The 20,547-nt window shown below is 36.9% G+C and overlaps 1 protein-coding gene across 3 annotated transcripts in view; it reads right to left on the bottom strand.

The window, feature by feature from the left end:
- Positions 1–13,302, bottom strand: part of LOC140629543 (outer dynein arm-docking complex subunit 2-like) — a 75,732-nt gene extending 62,430 nt beyond the window's left edge. For 2 of the 3 annotated variants that reach the window (XM_072819058.1, XM_072819059.1), the window contains exons 1-3: positions 13,068–13,302; positions 11,589–11,687; positions 3,823–3,970 (exon numbers count right to left, since the gene is read on the bottom strand). In XM_072819058.1, the coding sequence (XP_072675159.1) occupies positions 3,823–3,970; positions 11,589–11,687; positions 13,068–13,123 (303 nt within the window). In that variant the 5' untranslated portion in view covers positions 13,124–13,302. The remainder of the gene's footprint in view (positions 1–3,822; positions 3,971–11,588; positions 11,688–13,067) is intronic. The other variant, XM_072819060.1, reaches the window with a different exon arrangement.
- Between the last annotated feature and the right edge of the window lie 7,245 nt (positions 13,303–20,547).

Raw genomic sequence — 20,547 nt, 5'->3', positions numbered from 1 at the left:
AATAATACCCATAGAAAGCTAGAATATACAGCAATAAAATTGCATATCTACATGGAGAAAGGGAACAGGAAAGGGAGAGGGTAAGAGAAGGTGGGAAAGATGTCAAGAGCAGAAGGAATGACTCTGGCTCACAGGGAGGAAAAACTGCTCTCAAGGAGCTGAGCATGAAGAACAGCACAGCCTGGCCCTTTGGGAACCCATTCTCTCCCCATCACACCTCCTGAGCAGAGGGTTGAGAGACAAGCCTGTACTCACTGGCTAGGCACTCTGCAAGACATAGAAGTGAGTTTAATATGGTCTTTCCATTTGAGTAGCTGACAAGACAGACAAGTTGAACCATAAAGATAGCAGAAGAAAGAATGTGTTTCTTGCTAAGGAAGCTGAAAAGGTGGTTTATTGCTTCTTTTAGAACTCGGGTACAGAGTCATCTGTTATGTGTGTGGGGGGAGGAAGAAGTTGGAAGGTTAAAAAGTAAAAATGCAAAGTCTTCATTAGTTTAAAAATTAAATTGTATTCTAAAAATCTAGATTAAAAGAATATATGCATATATAAAACTTGTAAGTTGAAATGAATGTATGTCAAAGCCAAATAATTAAATATAAATTCCCTTTACTTACATGCCAAGATCTGAGCTCATAGCTCTGGATAAATAACAAGCTATAGTTCATTGACCTGTTTGGGTATTAATGAGCTCATCAAATTTTTTTCAACAATTACAGACATTGCTGTACTTGGAAAATGGTAAGTAGAAAGTCAGGTCAACATTAACATTTTTCTACTAGTGTAAGTCTACATTTAAGGCATAAGTCTGCAATTAAAATGTCAGGTGTATTTATTTTGAGATTACCTAGAGACATTCAATTTTGCATTTCATAGACTTTTAATATCCTTTTGTGTCCCCATATAAAACATTTATCTGTGTCAAAAAGCTTGAAATCATTTGTAGATATACTTTTTCTTTTATTGGCTATGTTAAGAATATCTACCTGTGGGAACTATAATAATTCCAAGCAATTTACTGTCTGGCCAAAAGTATCACATTTGCACATGATTTATTGATGAATAACTTGTGCAAGCTTAAGTAGCACTTCATCAATAAATGTTTTCCTTAGCTGTTCTGGGACAGAAATAGTGCATCCCTTTTTGGCCTGATTTATATGGACTTATCCTAAATAGTCGAAAAACTCAAGATAGTTATCCAATAGTTAGGCTATTACGAGAAACGCTCATTGCCATGTTCACTGGGAGGATATTATTAAGGATGTCATTCACTACCACACTCACTGTCTGCTTCATTAAGTCCTCAGGGAGAAAATTCTTTCTGCTCTTAGTACCAGGATCAGTTACACACATTGGCAACTGGGCTATTTTTACCTCATGATGGTAAGAGTCTTTCCCTCATGGTATTAACTCTGTATTTCCCTCCTTTTATTGGTTGCTAGAAAATTTAAAGCAAAAGTTGAAGGCCAGCTTTGCAAGTCCAGAAGACTCCACACCATATGTTGTCTATAATAATAATAATATGTAACAGAAGCCATTATTATTACTAACGAGTACTGAGTACTTTCTGCTAAGCACTTTATATGTGTCAGATCTTTTTCATAATAATCATAAAACATGAGAACCTTTGTTTTTGCCAACTTGACCAATGAGAAAACAAACTGAAACTCACAGAGGTCAGTCAAATACCTCAAGGCTACTGAGCCAGTAAGTGGCAGACGCCTGACCCAATTAGAATCTTTCTAACATGGAAGGTCATGCTTCTAACTGCTCTGGTAGTGTGCCTCCTGGTCCATCCATGCGTCTTTCCTGTTGACTCTTTATTTCCTTTGACTAATGAAATAAAGTTAACAGACCAGAATTATTTGTATAAACACCAGGGCTCCCATCTGGCTCAAGTTGTTCAAGTGCTAGATGGCAAAATTCTCTGATGCATTTCCCTCCCCCCCCCCCCCAGAGTGACATGTGCTTTATGAGTACAGGAGAGATGGTGGGAAGATCCACGGACCTTCCTACCATCAGGAAGGTCTTCTGAGTCTGAACATTGGTGCTGTGCATGCTAGGCTGAACCACTATGTTGACTGCATGATTTGTATGCAAAGACGCCCACCAAGGGCATGTGCCTGACCATGGGGCCTGACCTCCAGCCTGTGCTCCAGATAGTTTCCAAATTCCTAGGATAGGAATATTCAAGATCCCAGAGTAAGATCTCCAAATTCTTAGGAATTCTTGAAATGATAATCATTCCATGTTTTTTCCCAAATTGTATTTATATATTTTTAGGTGATAATGATGATCCTAAAAGTTTTCCATAATAATAAATAGTATATCATTTTTTGTAATAGATATGCTAAAAATTTCAGAGGTTTTCTATTAAAAAAAACCTCAAACATATCTATTGCAATAACATGAAAAATGATCTCCACTAAAAGAGGGGAACATTACCACGAAATAAATGCCAAATCAAAGCCATTTTAAAAATTGAAGTTGATATAAAAATATTTACTATTTAAAAGATATTATTCTTAAGATGAAATTTTAAAACAAAGCATTTAATAACTAGGCTTTCAAAAGCATAGTACCTAAGGTGGGCATTAGGATTTGCTTCACAGAAGCTCCCATCCTTTTTTAATGATGAAAATCTTTGATTTGCTTGCCTGGATCCTGGTCTGGCCATTGAAATCTATGTTACAGTGGAGAATTAGAATACTTTTTCCCAATTTCTTGACTAATTTTTCTTGGGATTCAGGAAAACATAGATTTTTTTTTCCTGAGAAATACAGGGAATTGCAGCTGGGACCATGCTAAGAAAGGGGGCATATTTTTCTTCTAAAGCAACTTTCTCAGCTACAAAGCTGTGTCCATGCAGAGGATGTTTATTGAATTCACAAAAATGTATGTATAAACTATTTTACCTGTCAGCTTTGAAGGACCTCAAGGGCACCAGAAAAGTAGCCTTAAGTAATTTAGGAGCCACATAAATATCTTTACATATTGCAAAGCCATTGGCAAATGCCCTTGATTCACTCAATCATGTAGAAAAGCTGGAGGAAACTATGAGTTAAGTAAAAATGTTTTTACGAGTACTTCTCAACTATTGCTTTAGTCCTGGCCTACCTAGACATTATCAATATCAGTTATCCACTGATATTAATCTGGGTTTTGGCAAATCATTTTCCCTGCCCTGCCCCCATTCATGTCTTAAATACATTATATAGGCCATTATTATGTAACATGTGTTTACACATATTATGTTGAGAGTAATGAAAAGGGACTGATACATATTTTAAGTATCTACAATGTACCAAACACTATCCACATCTTTCAAATATGCTTTACCAACCCTGAAGTAATCCTATAGGACAGGTATTAACCTATTTTCCATAGGTTAAGAAAAATAAGGCTCAAAGCTATAATCAACAGCTATACTGTTGGTAAGTAACACAGCCTAGAAATTATAGTCCAACTTTAAAACAAATCCATGTTCTTGATGCCACAGCATACTGCAAGGTGTAAAATGATGGCAAGTCATAATAGCTGCTGGCTACCATGGCCCAGGGGAAAGGGTTGGTACCAGGCAGACCGGCTGCTCCACGAGGACTAACCGTGCTATCCTCAGGGTAATAAGACCTTCCCCTGTGCACACAGGGTAATAAGACCATTCCCCATGCACATTTAAATAATAACGGGAGTTTTTACTACTCTTATTTGAAAAAAAATATATATATATACATATATAATCAATTTGGAAGTAGAATATACATTTTTAGGAAAGGAATTAAAAGAATCATTGTAAACACAATACAAAGAGGTTTGTCTTACCTTTAAATGTTTCACCAGTTTCTGAATTTGCCAATATTCAGATGACAAATCTGCATTTGCTTCCTGACGACGATCAGGTGGTTCTTCATCTTCCTCATTCTCTGAGGAGCTGTCACTAAGAATTTCCTCAATCTTCTCAGCACTCTTACTAAGAACAGTAACAACCACCACATATAATAAACATATTTATGCTACAAAATGGATGTGGTTATAATCATTAATATTTCAGCAATATGAACATAAGCAATGTATAAGGTACCAATACCTTCTGAGTTCTAAAGATCTTTGCTAAGATCTAAGCAAGGAGATGAATAAATCCCTGTCTCTGTACCAGGTGCAGTTCATTATTATTGCTTTGTATGCAATAATAATAAAGAAAATAGTAAGAAATGAACAAAGGCATTAAGTATATGTCCTATGGCTGTGCTGTACAAAAAGGCAGCCACAAGTCATAGAAGTTAAATATCTTCTGGTTATTTATGTTTATATTTATTTAAATTTATTGATTGAATCATGTTTATATTTATTTATCAAATTGAAATGAAATACAATTAAAATTTCAGTTTTTCAGTCAAAATAGCCACATTTCAAGCTCTCAACACTCACCTACTATACCAGAAGCTTAGATAGAAACCATTTCTATCATCAGGGAGAGTTCAATTGGGCAGCACTGCAAATGCCCACAGGAAGGGTGTCTCTTTTATGAAAGGGAGTACACTTTGTTCCTCACTGCTCTAGAAGCTTCTAACTCAACATCAGGGCCATGGATACCAGCAAGTTCACTCAAGCTTTCATCACCATATCTAATTCATTCTCATTTTCTCTTTCGCTCCATCCTCTCTTCCCTCCAATCCCCCTGTGTGATCTCTTCTCTCAATGTCTTTCCTCATTCTGTTTTGAAGCAAAGGAGAAAGCATATTTCTAATAATTGCACAGAAGTAACTTTCAAGTTTTATTAATTTTTAAAAAGATCTTCTGTTTATTTATTTGAGAGATAGAGCATGAGCAGGGGATAGGTAGAGCAGGTGGGAGAAGCGGACTCCGTGCTGAACAGGGAGCCTGAAGTGGAGCCAGGGCTTGATCCCAGGATTCTGGGATCATGACCTGAGCTGAAGGCAGATGCTTAACTGACTGACTCACCCAAGCGCCCCTGAGTTTTATAAATTTTTAAGATTTTTTTTTTTTGAAAGGTGCTTTTGCACAGAGAGTCATGCAGAATGATGCTCCTGTGCTGTCTGGGCTGCAGTGGAGTGAAACTGAAATCCTGAACTGAAGTGCCTGTTCCAATTCATCAAGCCACATGATGAGTTTCAGTTTAATGTATTCTCTTGTCCAACAAATGTCAGGAACCTGGTTTGGTTCCAGAGCAAAATCTGGTAGATAAGGCTTACTTAAGAACCAATGTAAATTTAACTCAAAGGTCCCAGATTGAAACATATACTAAATAACCTATATCCTCCAGAGAATCTCTAAATGTACTTTCCCTTAGCCTAGCAAGCTCCTGGAGTTAAGAGCAAGGTGCACTGGGTTGACCCAATCACTCTCGAATCATGTTAAAAAAAAAAAATCAGTACCTCAAAGGAAAGCTGTTCTCTTTTTCCAATGATGAACCCTTTGACATATAACCTTAAATGGCTTTCCCTATTTTATGAGGTTCCCTTCCGGTCCTGTCCCATAGCAACCATACATTTGGGAGGTAAAAATAAGCAAATCTCAATGTTTCACTGACCTATGAACTCCACCTTAAGAAATACTTCTCTACTACATCATTATATCCACTTAAGAAGAGACATAGAGAAGTTCACATTTTTGTCAGAGTAATGGTTGTTGCTTGGATATACTACCCCTTTACCCTTATCTATTACTCTAGAATTCTCTGACTCACTAAATTTTTTTTTGACTCACTAAAATTTGACTTAAAATTGAAACATGTAAGGCCAAACATTTAGTTTAGGAAAGATGAAGTAGATCTTAAGTACATAAAAATCCTGGATATTATATATAAAACAAACACGATAGGACTCTGACAGGTTGAAAGGAGAAGAAAGACTATTTAAGGATCTACAGACTTGAGGAGCAACACAATGGTGAGTTCCTTGGGTTTTTTGTCTCGTGTATTCCAGATTGGGTACTAGAGAAGATAGTGATGCAGAATTATCAGTGGGCACAGGGAAAAAAGCACCTAAGAAAAGCCTGCTCTTTCTACTCAGAGGACCAGAAAAGGAACAGCTTAACAAGATAGAAAACTTTTAGGCAACAGATGATCTATTCTAGTCAACACCACAGAAAACACTGTGGCTCACCCCCACTTCTGCTAACAATGCTAAGAGAAGAGTGTTCTACCTTTATCAGACTACAACAAAACTCCCTAATCCCTGTGTCAGAAGAGACCTAATGGAGAGTCAGAATTTCCACCAACCCCAACCCCACTGACAAATAAACAGAGTCTCTTCCTCTCTGTTACCCACAGAGACCTAGTCAGAGCTTGAACTTCCATTACCAGTTAAAAATGATGAGAAGCCCCTCGCTCACCTCCCCAAGTTGTCAATGAAGGCCTAATTGAAAATTTGTAATTTCCTTCTCTAACCTGAGGAGACAATACACATCTTATTCCACCAATGTGATGTAGGAGGAAACCTGCTAAAACATAAAATTTAAATAAGATTCAGAAAAATTAAGAGAATCATAGAATCTCAAACATTATTAAAACCTAAAAATTACCCATTCTTTTACCATGCTCCAAAAGGTAATAGATAAAAAAGACATTCATGGAAGAAAGGGTTAGAGAGAATGGAGAGAAAGAAAACCAAAACCAAAACAAACAAAAACAATGAACAGAAAAAAAAATATATATAATGACAATCTTAAGCCCTAACATAATAATGACATTAAAGGTAAAAGTTCTAAATACACCAATTAAAAGAATTTAACTTACTGTACCAAAAAGAAAAAGAAAAGAGAATCAACCAAATGCTACCTACATGGAACTCATTTCAAATGTAATGATATAATATCATTAGTTTGAAAGAAAAAGAGGAAAAAAACCCACCATGTAAACAATCAAAAGAAAGCAGAAGTGTCTATAAAATAATCTGATTAGGTAGACATCAATAAAAAGAAAATGACAAGGCATATAGAGGAACATTACATAATGACAGAGACATATCAATCCCAAATATGTACACACCAAACAGCAGAGCTGCAAAATGCATAAAGCAAAAATAGAACTAAAATGAGAAACAGAAAAATTATACTTAGAGACATCAATACTACTCTCTCATCAATTTGTGGAACAACTGGACTGAAAATAAGCTAGGATATAAAAGAAATCAACACCACCAAACAATATGATTTAATCCACTTTTATAGAATACTCCAACAGCAGCAGGCTCTACATTCTTTTAAGCACCCAAAGACTCTATACCAAGATAGTGTGACCACACAAAACCTCAACAAATTTAAAAGAACTAAAATTATATAGTGTGTGCTCATTGCCCATAATGAAATCAAACAAAAAAAAATCAATAACAAACAGAAGACGAAAAATCTCCAAGAGTCTGGAAACAAACAAACAAAAAATGCACTTGGGTCCAAGAAGCGAGCCTCAAGGGAAATTAAAAAAAAAAAAAAGCCACACTGAACAGAAATTAAAATGAAAATACAACATATCAAAAACTTTTGTACACAGATAACAGCTAACACAGTGCATAAAGGGAATTATATAGCACTAAATGTTTGCATTGGAAAAGAGAAGTCTCAATTCAATAATCTAAACTTAAGTCTAAAGAAACTAGAAAAAAGAATAAAGTAAACCCAATGCAAACAAAAAAGGAAATACTAAAGAGCAGAAATCAGTAAAATTAAAACAGAAAAACAATTTGAAAAATCAGTAACAAAAAGCTGCTTAAAGAAAAGATCAATAAAATTGACAAAACTCTAGTATAACTGACAAGAAAAAGAAAAGACACAAATACCAGTACCAACAATGAAACATGGGATATCACTACAGATCCTGCAGACAACAAAAGAATAATAAGAGAAAACTATGAACAACTATACACACATAAATTTGACAATCTAGATAAAATGGACCGTTCTTTTAAAGTATAAACTATCACAACTTGCCCAATATGAAACACATAATTTGAATAGCACAATTATTAAGAGAATTTAATTCACAATTAAAAAACCCAAAACAGAAGTCTTTAGACCCAGATAGCTTCACTGTAGAATTTTACCACACAGAAGAACACCAAATTTTATATGATCTCTTCTAGAAAATAGAATAGGAAGGAACTCATTTTACAAAGCCTGATATCAAACCAAAGACAGTGCAAACAAAAACAAAAACCAATACAATACTCTCAAGATTGTGGATGCAAAAATTCTTAACATAATATTAAGCACATGTAATTCAGCTACCTATAAATAGGATGAGTGCACTATGACCAAGTGGGGTTACTACAGAGATGCAAGGCTGATTTGGTATTCAAAAATCAATCAGTGTAATCAACCACACTAACAGCCTATAGAAGAAAAATGACATGATTATACAATTGATGTAGAAAAAAGATTTGACCAAAATGAACACCCAAATGTGAATAAAAATGTTCAGAAAACCAAGAACAGAAGGGACCTTTATCAACTTGATAAAGAATATTTGTACAAAAACCTACACCATCATCATACTTAATGGTGAAAGACTAAATACTTTTCCCTTAAGATTGAGAACAAACAAGGCTATTGTTCACTTTGATCACTGCTGACCAATACAGCACTGGAACTTCCACTTCTAGTTGTAAATCTAAGAAAAAATACACAAGACTTGTATGCTGAAAACCATAAAACATTAGTGAAAGTAATCAAATACTTAAATAAACCGAGATATATAATATTCATGGATTGGAAGAGTCTACATAGTAAAAATATCAATTCTTCCCAAATTAATATAGATATTTAATGTAATTTCCAAGAAAATCATCAGTGATTTTTTTCTGTTGGAGATATAGCAAGATTATTCTAAAATTTATGCAGAAAGGAAAGGAACTAGAATAACTAAAAGCAATTTTTGAAAAAAAAAAAAGTGAGAGAAATCACTTTTCCAGACTTCAAAATTTACTATACAGCTACAGTAATACAGATTGTGTGGTAGTGGTAAGGGGCTAGATGAAAAGAAAAAAATCAGTGGAATAGAACAGATACCCAGAATAGCCCCACATATGTACACCGAACTGATTTTGAAGAAAGATACAAAAGTAATTCAATGGTGGAAAGATAACCTTTTCATTAAATAGTGCTGGAGAAATTGGACCTCCACTTAAAAAAAAACAAAGCAAACAAAAAAACAACAACAACTAAATCTTGACCAAAGTCTCACACTAAAAATAAGAAAAAGGCCATAGGCTTTATAATGTAAAACTATAAACATTTTTAGAAAAAATAGGTGATAATCTTAAGGACCAAGGGCTTCATGAGGACTTCTTAGACATGACATCAAAAATACAACCCATACAGGAACCTGGGTAGCTCAGTCAGTTGAGCATCCGTCTCTTGGTTTGGGCCCAGGTCACAATCTCAGGGATGTAAGATTGAGCCCTGCACAGGGTCTGCCTGCTTGAGACTCTCTCCCTCTCCCCTTCTCTTCCCCATGCACTCTCTCTCTCTTTATCTCTAAAATAAACATATTAAAAATAAAAACAAAACAACCCATAAAAGAAAACATTGATAAATTGAACCTCATCAATAGTAAAACGTTATTCTATGAGAGAGACTCTATAAAAAGGATGAGAAAACAACTTACAGGGAGAAGGAAATATTTGCATACTACATATTCAATCAAGGATATCCAGAATAAAGAACTCTCGAAACTCAACATTTAAAAAGTGATCTGATTAGAACATAAAAAACAAAAGACAAAGAGACATTTCACTAGAGAATATATATGGATGGCAATAAGCCCATGAAAAGATGTTCAACATCACTAGCCATTAGGGAAATGCTAAGACCATGATGAAATAATACTATACATCTTGTAGAATAGCTCAAAACCAAAACCAAAAAAAAGTTTGGATGCAAAGGCAAGGATGAGGATAAACTCAGTTTCCCCTAAGTGTTTGATGGGAACTAAATGGTACAGCCAGTCTGGAAAAGTTAGATAGTTTCTTAAAAAGCTACACAATTATTATGTGTCAGCAATTGGGCATTTATCTTAGAGAAATGAAAACTTCATCCATATAAAAGCCTTTATATGATTGTTCATAGCATCTTTATTTTTAATATCCAAAAGCTGCAAACAATGAAAATGCTCCCAATAGGTGAATAATTAAATAAATGATGGTACAACCACACCATGGAATGCTACTCAGCAAAAATAATAAATAAATAAATAAATAAATAAATAAATAAATAAATAAATAAATAAATAAAATAAAAAAAATAAAAAAAAACGATTGCACTATGAACATATGCAACAACTTAGATGGATCTTAGGGGTATTATAGTGATGAAAACAAAGTCAATATCAAAAGTGTATAATTCCATTTACATGATATTCCCAAAATGATAAAATTATAGAAGTGGATAACAGGTTAATGGTTGCCAGGAGTTAGGATTATAGGGAAGAGGTGTGGGCATAACTATAAAGAGGTGGCAAGAGTGGCTTCCCAGTGGTGATGGAACCCTTCCACACACTGACTGACAGGGTCATCACACACATCTACATGGAATAAAGTGATAGAAAATGATACATGCACATTATATCAATATCAGTCTCCTGGTTTCAGTGCTGTAGGATAGTTATGCAAGATGCAACCACTGGGAGAAGCTAGGTGAAGGGTATGAGATTCCTCTGTACTATATTTGCAGCATTCTGTGAATCTGTAATTAATTCAAAATAAAAAGTTTTAAAAATAGTCAAATAAATCAAATAATTTATTATGTTGAACCCAAGAATATAGGATTAATGTAGTAGGGTGTCTTAAAGTTTCTTCTTTTTCTGTGTGCACAAACTTTATAATGTGAAATGTCTGCATTTCTTCCCACTACTACCCCAAACTTACTAACAAAAGTAGCTGACCCTCCTCCACATATGCCGCTTTTGTTGTCAAAATGAAAATGGAGTCAGAAGTTTACTAGCCTTCTATTGATGGCTGTTTTTTAAAATATTTTATTTATTTATTCATGAGACACAGAAAGAGAGAGAGAGGCAGAGACATAGGCAGTGGAAGAAGCAGGCTCCATGCAGGGAGCCCGATGTGGGACTAGATCCCGGGACTCCAGGATCACACCCTGGGCCGAAGGCGGCGCTAAACCGCTGAGCCACCCGCGCTGCCCTGATGGCTGTTTTAATGAGAAATAACATCTATCACTTTAGGATTGGCAGTGCCACCAGTGATGAGTAAAATGAGGCTCAGGAAGATGACTTACCCTTGCTATGATAGGATTGTTCAAAAGTAAGAGATCAGCAAAGAGCCCAGTTCTCCTATCACTCAACTCATGGCAATTAGCATTAAATTCATTTGTTTACAGAGAGTTAACTAGTACCAATAGATGCCTGTGTTTCAAGGAACTCTTCACTAAAAGGATATCTTGTAAATATATTCAAAGAAATTCAGTATTATCATTTTTATAACTAGTCAATACTAGTTGGTCCAAGGGTCCAGTAGAGGACCCCGATGTAATGATAAGAACACCAGAAATTTGCATGCTATCTAGCCCACTGGGTAAAGGGTGGCTTTAAAGGATGGTTCCTTTTAATAGATACGTACCGAACTAACTGTGCTCTTCCAGGTGAAACAGGTGGTCCTGACCTTTCAAGTCTTCCTCTATGTTTTTTCTCTTGAGTGTCTCTTAGTAAGCTTTTGTGCCTAAAAATATATTAACATTTTAAAATTAACTTATTGTGGATTGATAGGAAATTAAAAATAGAAATGTACCTAAAGATTTCATCATTTTCATGCACCCGTGTGACATGTTTTCCTAATACAGAAAAGAACTGTATGAGTTTCAGCCTCATCTGACACCTGGGATGTCCCTTCAGTCTTTCAGGCACATTTTGGCCAGTATTTCTTTTATAAGGACCAAGTACTAGGAACTGTCACTCTGCAGGCCCCTTCACTCGGAGCCTTCTACTCTGGGCACATCCTGCCCTGGGTGAAAGTTGCCTGGTTACTTCCCTTCCCCACCCGACTCTGCCACAGGGCCTGGATCTGGTTTTCCAGGGATTCCCAGGTTTAGCGTGGTCCTTGGCACATAGTGGGTTTTCATTACATAGTGGCTAGGTAAACTCATAACTGAAAAATGCCAGGACGTGGGAAGAGTGGTATTTTAAGATTCACCTTCCAGCATAACAGAGCAGCCTGTGTATTTGTCATTTTCATACTCCTTCAGATAGGAGTCACAGAGATCAAACACCTCAAAATTGATGAGAATTAGAGGAACAAGAGCATCTCCTTTTTCCCCAGGACTCCTTCCATCTGCTCTCTGGGTTTGCTGGCAACATGTACTCACTCCGTGGTTCTCAGAATCCCTGCAAGTGAGGGTCCCCTGTGACCAGCTGGGAGCCACTTCTTGCTTTACCCAATCGGGGACCGCATGGAACATTAAAAATAGGCTGAAATTTGTAAGCTATATGCTAATTTAAAAAGTGTCCTTGGCATCTCCGACTGCCGGCTTTTATGAAACACAGGGCCTTAATCTGTGCTTAGGTACCTATTTATAGACGTCCTTAAGTGGAACTCGTTTTGTATGTCAGACATTCTTTAAATTAGTGTCTGCTTCACTTAAGCCTGTTAATATTTTGGAGGCTCTAGCCTTTCTGTGGTATTTACTTAAAGTTCTGTTAATAGATAAGATGCTGTCTCTATCAAGATTTCCCTGATTCACTTCACATAATTTTAATCATTCTAAATTCACCTAGCACTTAACTTCTTCAGGTCCCTACCACTGCGTTTACATTGCCCGTGAGATTCCTCCATGTCTTTTATCATCTTTTTCACGTGATATTAGCCCTGACCTACCAATTGAGTCAATGGTGCTCTTGCCTTCCCTTCTGGTGCCCACACATAAGCCGTATTCACGCCAAATACTTCTACTTGGAATATGAAGAGCAGGGAGGGACTGACTTGTATTATGGAGGGACATGTCAACATCTACTCTGGACTTTCTCCCATGACATAAACTAACAACTAGGCAAATGTGGTTACTGAGGATGTATCAGAGAAGCCCTCATGCAAATTTCTACATACTTTTTGAAATCAACAGTGGCCTTCCAGTTTAAAGTTGGCTCTAATCTCTTGGTCATTTGAAACTTCCCGAAGTTAATTTGGTTCTTCTCTAGTATATTCTTGCTTGAAGCAAGAAAAGCTTTAGGAAGGGCGTCTGCTTCTTCCTTCTTAGGTACCTCCTTAGGCTCTTCATTTTCTTTTTTCCATTCTTCAGTGAATCTAATATCCTTTATGTACAAAAAAAACAGTAATTTTTACAATGACATCACTTCTGAATTGTTTTGTGCTATCTGAAAATTAAAAAGTGATAACTTCAGAAAATGAAGTCTCTGATGCCTCTAACTTGTGTTGCTTAGTGACACACACTAGAGAAGGGCCACTTCAGGACTCAGGTCTCTATTGGAGTGACGTTGCCAGAAATGTGATGTTCCTAAGCTCCCCTCCCCACTGCAGCACACACAGATACAACAGCAGGGTTAGACCTACTCACTCCTCACTACTGCCAGACAGATCTAAACTCAAGGGCTGCCTGGGTGGTTCAGTGATTGAGTGTCTGTCTTTGGCTCAGGGTGTGATCCTGGGGTCCCAGGATTGAGTTCCACATCAGGCTCCCCGCAAGGGGCCTGCTTCTCCCTCTGCCTATGTCTCTGCCTCTCTCTGTGTGTCTTTCATGAATAAATAAAATCTTTTAAAAAAATATCTAAACTCAGATGCTATATTGACTGGGACACATCATGTATAAATTTCTGAAACAAAGGATTAAAAGCATATTTTGCAGTTAGCCAGAGATAAAAGACACATGACAGAGGAAGTCATTATATTTAAAAGACACATGACAGAGGAAGAAATATAATTATTAAGAAAGACTTATCAGAAACAATGCAAGCCAAAGGAAAAGAGAATGACATCTTTAAAATATTTTTTTTTAAAAAAGACCTGCCAACCCAAAATTCTAAATAGAGATTAAAAAAAAAAAAAAAGCTTTCAAAAATAAGGGCAAAATAAAGACTTTCATAGATGATCAAAACCAGAGAATTCTTGTTCACTTCCGGAAGGCCTGTGCTAAAGAAATGGCGATGAAGTTCTTCATTCAGAAGGAATAACATACCAGAAAGAGGACTATACCACATCTATACAAAGAAATGAAAATCTGTAGAAATGGTAAAAATATAAAAGACTCCTCATATTATTTTTAATCATTCTAAAATGTAATTGATTCTCTAATGTAAAAATAGTATCGTTGTGTTGAGGGGTTAATAGCATACAAAAGTAAAATGCATGACAATACTGCCAAGGGTAGGGAGAGGCACTGAAGGTTACTGTGGTAAGTTCTTAAAGTCTTTGTGAAATGGTAAAACAGTATTTAAAGGTGGGTAGGATAAATTAGAGATATACATTATGAGCCTTAAGGCAGTCATCATGAAACTTTTAAGAAGCATAACTGACAAAAAGCATAAATAAAACAATCATTTTTAAAGGCTCAATTAATACAAAAAGGGCAGGAAAAGAGAGAAAAAATAACAAAGAACAAATGAGACAAAAAAGAAACAAGTAGCAAATTAGTAAATTTAAATTCAAATCAATCCCTAGTTACATTAAATAAAAATGATTTAAAACTTCAGTTAAAAGAAACTGGATTGAATTGGATGAAAAAGGTATTTAAAAACCCACTTTCCATACGACCAATAATCAAAAAATGCAGGAATGGTTACATTAAAATCAAACAAAATGGACTTAAAAACAAAATATTATCAGACCTAAAAAGGGAGACACATAATGACAGTCAACACAACTCTTATTGTATATTCACCAAACAACAGAACTTCAAAGTACATTTAGAAAAAAATGTAACTAAAAAGAAAAATAGATAAGCCCACAATTATGAGACTTCAAAAACTCCTCTTTCAGTAATCAATAAAATAAGCACACAAAAATTAATAATATAGAGAACTGAGCAATACTATCAATTACATTGACAAAACTGACAATTATAGAACATACTACCCAATGGCAGCAGGACACATACTCCTCTCGAACAAAAAAGAAATCACCAAAATTGACCACATTTTGGTCCATAAAACAAACATCTACAAAGCTAAAAGGACTAAAATCATATGGAAAAAAAAAGAAAAACCTTCTCTTAATTCAATGGAATTAAACCAGAAACCAGTAAAAGAAAGATAACTAGAAAATCTTCAGATATATTAATGTGCCTGAAAACATATCAAAATCTATGGGATGTAGTTCATGTAGTGTTCATATAGAAATTTACAGGATAAAACTTTATAGTAGAAAAAATAAAGGTCTCAAATGAATGGCTAAACTTCCAAATTAAGAGATTAAATAAGAGCAAATTAAACCCAAAAAAATCAGAAGGAAAATAAAATCATCAAGAGCAGAAATCAAATAAAAAGGAAAGCAGCCAAAAAAATCAATGAAACAAATAACTGTTCTTTAAATAAAATCAACCACTTCTTTTCAGATTAATCAAGAATAAAAAGAGAGAAGACTCAAATGATCCATATCAGAATTGAAAGAGCAGTCATCACAAAAGATCTTCCAGACATTAAAGGATAATAATGGAATGTCATACTTGATGCCAATAAATTAGATAAGTTGGATAAAATGTAAGAATTCACTGAAACACACAAACTACCAAGGCTCAAGAAGAAGAAACTGGACTAGCTCTATATCTATTAAAGAAATCAAATTCTCAATATAAAAACATTCCAATAAAGAAAGCTACAGGCACAGATGGCTTCACTGGTGAATTGTATCAAATATTTAAGAAAGGAATAATATCTAATTTGTATGAAGAATTCTAGAAAGAAGAAAAGTAAGTGAATATTTCCCAATTCATTTTCTGAGGCCACATTACCCAGCTACCAACACCAGATAAAGATGTTAAAAAATAACTACTAACCCATATCTTTCATGATTATAGATGCAAATATCCTCAGTAAAATACTATCAAATTTCATCCAGTAATGTCAAATAGGGTAAGACATAATGATGAATTGGGATTTACTCCAGAATTACTCAAAAAAGTCATCAACAGACAAAAGAAGGATAATCGTGCAATCATCTCAAGAAATGCAATAAAATCACCACCTCAAAGCAGCAATGGGCTCATCTCCCATGGGTTAAGTGGAGGCCCCATGGGAAGCATGTAAGAAGGCACTCTCCCTCCCTATCAGCCAAGGTAGTGTCAGCAGAGGCTTCATAGGAACTGAACTTCCACCCCTGTCCAACGGTAATGAAGCATACTATTCCACCAGAGTTGTCAATGGAAAGTGAAGAACTCAGATCTTGCAGGACCTCCAGACTCCACCAGCAAAGTACCAGAGAAGGCCTGCTAAAACAAAAGATCTAAATAAAATCCATAGTTTCACAACATAATGCCCCAAATGTCCAAGACAATAAAAGATCATTCATCCTACCAAGAACCAGAAAGATCACAACTTGAATGAGAAAGGATAATGTAGGAATAATGTTTATACCAAGATGAAATAGATGTTGGAATAATTTGATATGAATTTAAAGCTGCCATCATAAAAATGCTTCAGTGAGCAATTTTCAAGACTTAAAACAAACTAAAAAGCCTCAACAAGTAAATAAAAGACATGAAGAAGAACCAAAAAGAAATTTTTTTATTTTATTTTATTTTTATTTATTTATTTTTTTTATTATTTTTTTTTCAAAAAGAAATTTTGAAACTGAAATTTATGAACCAAAAAAAAAAAAAAAACCTCACTGGATAGGCCTAACAATATGATGGAGAGGACAGAGGGGAAGAATCCATGACCTTCCATTAAATTACTCAGTATGAATAAAGAAGGGAAAATTCATTGCAAAAAAAAATGATAGAACCTCAAGATCTGTGAGGCCACAACAAAAATTCCAAAATTCATGTCATCAGAGTAACAGAAAGAGAAGAGGAAGGGAGTCAGACTAAAAATGTATTCTAACAAGATTTGAAATTTTCTCAAACTTGGAAAAAGACATAAATCTAAGATTCAAGAAGCTGAGGAAACCCTAAACAAACAAACAAAGTTATCCATGCCAAGACACACACACAAAAATCAAACTCGACAAACTAAAGACAAGGAAAATTCTTAACAGCCATGAGACATAAACAATATTTTGCTTTTAAGAGGAAAACAATTAAAATAATAACAGATAATCATGGAAGCCAGAAGAAACATTTTTTAAACACTGGAAGTAAAGAATTGTCAGCCTGGGATACTATATCCAGTGAAAATATTCCTTCAGAAATGAAGGGGAGGTCAAGAAATTCTCAGATGAGGGAAAATGAAGAGAAGCTGTCATCAACAAACTTAACCTAAAAGAGTAAGTTCTTAAACAGAAAGACTATGATAAAAGAAGAAACTTGCAACAGCAAAAAAAGAAAAACAATGGAAAAGAATAAAAGTGTAGGTAAATACAAAAGACATTCATTCTGCTTTTGAGTTTTTTAAATGAAGTTTGATGTTTGAAGCAAAACATAATGCTGTCTTATACAGTTAGCAATGAATATGGAGGAAATAAAGACAATTACAAATGAGAGAGGTAAAGGGACTTAAAAGAAGATACTTTTTTTTTTTTTTTGGTTACTAAAATTGTATTTATTTTTTCAGTCCCATCAGTGTAATAGTATTATAGCTTTTGCAAGAAGTTTATGTTGAAAGAGAAATGACATAAATTCTCATAGTATATTTGTAAAGAAAGACTATGCTGACAGTTTTTTTGTGTGACATCTCAGGGAGTTGCAAGGGATTAAGTCATACACAATTATTGTTTGAAGGCGACATGGTTTCTGTACTTTGCTCAAACTGGTATAATGTCAAATAGTAGATTATAATTGATTACATAGGTATATATGGTACAATACTCATAGTAACCACAAACATGCAAAATCTTTACAAAGAGGTACATTCAAAACACTATGGATAGAGGAGCAAGATGGCGGAAGAGTAGGGTCTCCAAATCACCTGTCTCCACCAAACTACCTAGAAAACCTTCCAATCATCCTGAAAATCTATGAATTCGGCCTGAGATTTAAAGAGAGACCAGCTGGAATGCAACAGTGAGAAGAGTTCGCGCTTCTATCAAGGTAGGAAGGCGGGGAAAAAGAAATAAAGAAACAAAGGCCTCCAAGGGGGAGGGGCCCCGCGAGGAGCCAGGCTGAGGCCGGGGCGAGTGTCCCCAGGACAGGAGAGCCCCGTCCCGGAGGAGCAGGAGCTGCACCGACCTTCCCGGGGGAAAGGGGCTCCAGGGGGTGGAGCAGGACCCAGGAGGGCGGGGATGCCCTCGGGTTCCCCGGGACAGGAACAGAGCAACTGCGCGCCCAGGAGAGTGCGCCGAGCTCCCTAAGGGCTGCAGCGCGCACGGCGGGACCCGGCGGGACCCGGAGCAGCCAGGAGGGGCTCGGGCGGCGGCTCCGCGGAGGGAGCTGCGGGGCGGGAGCAGCTCGGAGGGGCTCGGGCAGAGGAAGAGGCTCCGTGCAGAGGGGGCTGCGCGGTTCCAGGAGCAGCTCGGAGGGGCTCGGGCGGCAGCTCCGCGGAGGGGGCTGCGCAGCCCGGGAGCTCGAATCCAACAGCGCAGGCACCGGAGCACAGGGCGCCGGGACACAGCCCAGGATCCGGCCTCCCCCCGGGACAGGCAGAGGCCGGGAGGGCCCAGGACAGCGAGGACACTCCTGCCCCGAATGAGCAGATCAGCGGCCCCGCCCCGGAGCCTCCAGGCCCTGCAGACGGAGTTCCTGCCGGAGCTGAATCCAGGTTTCCAGAGCTGCCCCGCCACTGGGGCTGTTCCTCCTGCGGCCTCACGGGGTAAACAACCCCCCCTGAGCCCTGCACCGGGCAGGGGCACAGCAGCTCCCCCAACTGCTAACACCTGAAAATCAGCACAACAGGCCCCTCCCCCAGAACACCAGCTAGACGGACAACTTCCAGGAGAAGCCAAGGGACTTAAAGTACACAGAATCAGAAGATACTCCCCTGTGGTTCTTTTTTTGTTTTTTTGTTTTGTTTTTGTTTTGTTTTGCTTTTTGATTTGTTTCCTTCCCCCACCCCCTTTTTTTCTCCTTTCTTTTTCTTTCTCTTTTTCTTCTTTTTTTTTTTTTTTTCGTTTTTTTCTTACCTTTTTTTTCTTTCTCTTTTCTTTCCTTCTTACTCTCCTCTCTTTTTCTCCTTTTCCCAATACAACTTGCTTTTGGCCACTCTGCACTGAGCAAACTGACTAGAAGGAAAACCTCACCTCAAAAGAAAGAATCAGAAACAGTCCTCTCTCCCACAGAGTTACAAAATCTGGATTACAATTCAATGTCAGAAAGCCAATTCAGAAGCACTATTATACAGCTACTGGTGGCTCTAGAAAAAAGTATAAAGGACTCAAGAGACTTCATGACTGCAGAATTTAGAGCTAATCAGGCAGAAATTAAAAATCAATTGAATGAGATGCAATCCAAACTAGAAGTCCTAACGACGAGGGTTAACGAAGTGGAAGAACGAGTGAGTGACATAGAAGACAAGTTGATAGCAAAGAGGGAAACTGAGGAAAAAAGAGACAAACAATTAAAAGACCATGAAGATAGATTAAGGGAAATAAACGACAGCCTGAGGAAGAAAAACCTACGTTTAATTGGGGTTCCCGAGGGCGCCGAAAGGGACAGAGGGCCAGAATATGTATTTGAACAAATTCTAGCTGAAAACTTTCCTAATCTGGGAAGGGAAACAGGCATTCAGATCCAGGAAATAGAGAGATTCCCCCCCTAAAATCAATAAAAACCGTTCAACACCTCGACATTTAATTGTGAAGCTTGCAAATTCCAAAGATAAAGAGAAGATCCTTAAAGCAGCAAGAGACAAGAAATCCCTGACTTTTATGGGGAGGAGTATTAGGGTAACAGCAGACCTCTCCACAGAGACCTGGCAGGCCAGAAAGGGCTGGCAGGATATATTCAGGGTCCTAAATGAGAAGAACATGCAACCAAGAATACTTTATCCGGCAAGGCTCTCATTCAAAATGGAAGGAGAGATAAAGAGCTTCCAAGACAGGCAGCAACTAAAAGAATATGTGACCTCCAAACCAGCTCTGCAAGAAATTTTAAGGGGGACTCTTAAAATTCCCCTTTAAGAAGAAGTTCAGTGGAACAGTCCACAAAAACAAAGACTGAATAGATATCATGATGACACTAAACTCATATCTCTCAATAGTAACTCTGAATGTGAACGGGCTTAATGACCCCATCAAAAGGCGCAGGGTTTCAGACTGGATAAAAAAGCAGGACCCATCTATTTGCTGTCTACAAGAGACTCATTTTAGACAGAAGGACACCTACAGCCTGAAAATAAAAGGTTGGAGAACCATTTACCATTCGAATGGTCCTCAAAAGAAAGCAGGGGTAGCCATCCTTATATCAGATAAACTAAAATTTACCCCAAAGACTGTAGTGAGAGATGAAGAGGGACACTACATCATACTTAAAGGATCTATTCAA

This window comes from Canis lupus (genome assembly GCF_048164855.1).
Source record: "Canis lupus baileyi chromosome 16 unlocalized genomic scaffold, mCanLup2.hap1 SUPER_16_unloc_10, whole genome shotgun sequence".
Classification (NCBI taxonomy): Eukaryota; Metazoa; Chordata; class Mammalia; order Carnivora; family Canidae; genus Canis; species Canis lupus.
This window is presented reverse-complemented; position numbering and strand designations above follow the sequence as displayed.